Source organism: Halyomorpha halys, unplaced genomic scaffold (assembly GCF_000696795.3).
Source record: "Halyomorpha halys isolate HHAL.00 unplaced genomic scaffold, Hhal_1.1 Scaffold710.1, whole genome shotgun sequence".
In the NCBI taxonomy this organism is placed as follows: Eukaryota; Metazoa; Arthropoda; class Insecta; order Hemiptera; family Pentatomidae; genus Halyomorpha; species Halyomorpha halys.
The window spans coordinates 637,393-642,061 of record NW_027104776.1 but is presented as its reverse complement, the minus strand read 5'-3'; the positions used below and the strand labels follow the sequence as shown (position 1 = coordinate 642,061).

At 30.8% G+C, this 4,669-nt stretch overlaps 1 protein-coding gene across 2 annotated transcripts in view; it reads left to right on the top strand.

Moving 5' to 3' along the window:
* The window catches only part of LOC106685562 (organic cation transporter protein), a 31,212-nt gene that overhangs the window by 24,746 nt on the left and 1,797 nt on the right, over window positions 1–4,669 (top strand). The window contains exons 9-11 of one of the 2 annotated variants that reach the window (XR_010842807.1): window positions 183–311; window positions 1,958–2,136; window positions 3,108–3,368. Coding sequence is in view for 1 of the 2 variants with exons in the window: in XM_014428316.3 (XP_014283802.1) it covers window positions 183–311; window positions 1,958–2,136; window positions 3,108–3,227 (428 nt within the window). In the remaining variant the exon portion in view is untranslated. Of the gene's footprint in view, window positions 1–182; window positions 312–1,957; window positions 2,137–3,107; window positions 3,695–4,669 lie in introns of those variants that run through there. The other variant, XM_014428316.3, reaches the window with a different exon arrangement.

Here is a 4,669-nt window from a genome sequence, read left to right as displayed (position 1 = left end):
CTGTTCAACTTATTTATTTGGACAGCCCTGATGAAGCCCTGCAAAGTGGGGCGAAACGTTGGAAAATAAATAGTTGTAAACTATTTTTGTTTCACTATTGACCGCAACCCTGACCATTTCCCTATATATAAAATATATATTTTATAATGTATACATTTAAAATTCCTTTATTGTTTTTATAGGTTTAGTAGAGTTTCCAGCAGCATTAATCTGTATCATTATCCTCTTAAAAATGGGAAGAAGATGGCCAACATTTTTAACTGCTTTTATTGCTGGATTTGCTTGCCTGTCTACTGCAATTGCTGTAAAAGGTAACAAACTTAATTTTAAATTTCTTTTTACTTAGTTATTTTCAATTTTTATTTTGTATCCATCTGCTTATTTAATTTGACCTCATGAATGGAGAGCCTCCTTCTTGTATTACATAATAACATTTCCTGGGGTCCCTTTCCTGTTCTGCCTCCATTCAACTTAATAGAAGTCTTTTGGCATCATTGTCCACACAGTCTCTACATGAAAGCTTAGGTTACATTGCCCTTCAGACAGTATGTTAGTTAGGATGTCAGAATCAGATCGTCTGTCATGCTTACATAGCCTGCCCATCCGGATCGGCCCACTTTTATGAAGACCACATCATTTTTTTTTTAAATTACTGTAGATCTTTTGAGTTTTTCTGTGCCACCATTCCCTATTTACAAATATTAGGTCGTAAATTCTTCCTTCTATCTTACTTTCTTGTACCAAGAGGTTCTTTTTCACCTCCTAAATAATTGTATAAGTCTCAGATCCATAAGTTTAAACTGGTCAAATAATCGTTTTTTAGAGGATGATTTTATTGGATGAGTTATACTAAGTGACTTCAATCTTAATTCACTGTTAAATAATCCTGTCACTTATCTATACATTCATTTGGTTATCACTGGATATTTTTATTTTGTGATGCTCTCATCAGGGGGCCTAGTTTTAATTTTGTGAGACCACCCAGCCCAGATTTGATCCTAGCGCCTCTGCAGTTATTAACTCCCTCAGCTACAAACGGCCCATCACTAGTTATCTGTAAACCAAGATTTGCATTATCTGAGGTCAGTTCAAACTTCTTGGTCCAAAATCTACACCGACGACATCTTGTCTTGAAGTCTCCTGGGCTACTGTATGTTTTCTTTTGCTATCACTGACAACCAAATTTCTTCTCACAGTTTCTTCTCTGTAGTCTCAAGTTCTAGAATGGTTTGGACAATCATCTGATAAATTATATTATTTTGTTCTACAAAAATGAGTATCTGCAAAATAATTGTATATATTGTAGCACAAGTTTAAATGTAGGTGTCACAGACCTGTCTCTCCAAATCTAGGAAGGAAAAGAGGTATGCTAAAGCATCACCCTGTCTCACTTCTCTTTACAGTTTGTATGTATACATTTGATACATTAGAATTAATCTTGTAGAAACCAATTCAATAAAATTCACTTTTATTTATGACATACCATAGGAGGTTTAACGTTAATTGTAAATTCAAGGTATATTTATTGAGGATCAGTCATCTCCAAGCATCAGTTAGAAGCTTAAATTAAACATTTCATCTTATTTAATTTTTATCATCTTAGTTCCAATTCGGATAGTAAGTTAGCCATCATTGATGCTACAAAGAAAAGGTAGAAGGAAAAAGATTGAAAACGCTTTCACTATGGTTTGGACTGAAAATTAAACATGGGAACCTCCAAGTAGGTGTTGCTGGTGAAATAAAAGGACCAATAAACTCCCTTTTTGACTAATTCTCCAGACCAATAGTAATACAAGTCCTAGTGCCAACTTGATCAGGATTTTATTGTACTATTCTGTGTTAATATTTAATATTTGTGTATTTCACATTATTCTTTAAAAGCAAATGAGTGTCTTCTGATTTATTTTGGTATGTTGATGTTAAAGAGTTGTTATTACTGTCTTAATTTTTTTTTTAGGAAGCTGGTTGTACATGACATTGGTAATGGTAGGCAGGCTCAGTATTAGTGCTACAAATATGATTTTGAAGGTGTTTAGTGCAGAGTTGTTTCCAACTGCAATGAGGAACATGGGTGTGGGGTCCACAACCGTACCTTCTGGTATTTCGCTGCTATTGGTTCCATATTTATGGGCATTGGTAAGTAAAAATGTAATATTAAAGGTATCGATATGATCAAAACTTAAGTAATGAGATTTAAAAATTAAATTTTTTCCTGTCTCTTAACATACATAGTTACAACCCTCTGGTGAATAGAATAACTGTGTCAAAGTTGCAATGTTAAGGCAGATAGTATTAAATTCTAGTTAAGTTATTTTTAGCATCCATTGAGAACCTTTGTCACCCAGCCCCTCTCAGCACTCATTCGTAATTTATTATGAGCAACAAACAGCTCTTGTGGGGTCATTATACAAGAATAAAACACTCAAATGCTTGAAACTTATGATAATAAGATCTCTTCGGAATCCCCAGGGACACCTCCATTTCCCGTTTTTGTGAGGAGTTGTAGTGACTTTACCCTTTCTACTGGCATAAATGTTTCCTTACACCCTTCTTTTATCAAGTTTTCTAATCCAGTCGTCCATCAGACATCTTAGATCTCCCTTTATTCAAATCCTCTGTTCATTCCCGCAATACCCATTTCCAGTCTTCAGATATGTTTATTATGGTCCACTGAACTGTAGCTTTTGACAGATGCTTCCTTATCAGATCCTATGGAATTCCATTCCTACTTCCATCCATCGCTCTAGTAGGCTCCTTCCTTCCTTCGAATCCCTCTTATTTCATAATTTCCTATCCACTCAGTTCCAAAAGTTTATTATTATTATTTTTATTTATTTTTTTTGTGTATGTACAGAAGTTGCTTCATTATGATTTGTAATTTGTTTGATACTTATTAATTATTTTATACTTTTATTTGATTCTTTAAGGCTCTAAAGCCATCTTACTATTGTTTGTATTGGAATTATATGCCTCCTGAATACATAAATATTTTGTTATTATTATTTTATAATCAAAACTTTGCTAAACATAGATGTAAAGATTATTAGGGAAATTAACACTACAACCTTTAATTATATAGTATTTATGTTTTTTTTTTTATTTCATAGGCTGGAGTGTTTGAATGCATGCCTCTTGTAGTTCTTGGTTTTCTTGGTATAATTGGAGGAGGAGCAGTATTATTCCTTCCAGAGCCTTCTGGTTTAGCTGATGATATGGTTCAAAGTTAACCTTATATGGATGATTTTAAATGAGAAATCATTCTTTTTACCTCTGGCTCGAGTATGTATATCAAAAGGAATTGATTAAATTTAAATATTCCATACAAAACAAGAAAATTATCTGGAATCACATCATGAAAATGACAGAAGGTACTTTTAATTTTTAAATATCAATCTGTTACCTACAGATAATAGTTATTTGTATGTATTACCAGAAAAAACATTTTTTTTTTTTTTTTTAATATATATCCTAAAATAAAAATAAAAAGAGAATAATTGCCAAAACTGACACAAATCAAGTGTCAGTGCTAATTGATGATATGATTTCTCATCAGGTTTGAGATTTTGCACTACGCTCAAATGATCTTATTTGAGTAAAATTTTATTTAAACATTGGAAGCAATTAACAGGGACTAAAACTTATCATTTCATCATTTGAATTAGCAATACCATTGAAAATAAATGTTAATATTTTCCTCGTTTTGTTTTCATATTTTTTTTTCCCACTTCCCATAAGAGTACAGATAAAATTTTATATACATATGTAAACATTTATTTTATTTTATTCTTTTTACAATCATATGCCAACCCAGCTAAGCGGGTTTCTTATGCTGTTTTTTGTGTATATATTATGTAAAAAATGAGCCAAACAAACTTTTTTTTTCTTTTTCTATTCACTTACCTTTAAAAACAACCTTTTTGTTATTCTTTTTACATTCACTTACCTATATATATAAACATTTATTTTATTTTATTCTTTTTACTATCACTTACCTACCCAGCTAAGCGGGTTTCTTTTTGTTGTTTTTTGTGTATATATTATGTAAAAAATGAGCCAAACAAACTTTTTTTTTCTTTTTCTATTCACTTACCTTTAAAAACAACCTGTTTGTTATTCTTTTTACATTCACTTACCTATGTAAACATTTATTTTATTTTATTCTTTTTACTGTCACTTACCTACCCAGCTAAGTGGGTTTCTTTTTGCATTTTTTGTGTATATTATGTAAAAAATGAGCCAGACATAATTTTTTTTCCATTAACTTATCCATATAAATAACTTTTTTTATTCTTTTTACAATCACTTACCTATAAAACATTTTTTTATTTTATTGTTTTTAAATTCACTTTCCTTTATAAACATTTTTTTATTTTATTCTTTTTATATACACCGACCTATATTTGAAATACATAGTAAGGGAAAATATTGTGACTGTCAAAAATTTCGAATCCGATTACTCAATACAAATCAATATATTTTTTACAATTATATAATACAAACATAAAAACTCAGCGAACAGAAAAATATAAATACATATTTTATGGGCCTTTCACGCTAAATAACAAAATTTTAAATTGAAATAACAAAATTTTGCCACAGGCAGAGGGCATTTAGCTGTGTTTTTTGTAATCAGCCTAGTGCAAAAACGAAACTAAAATAAAATATTTTA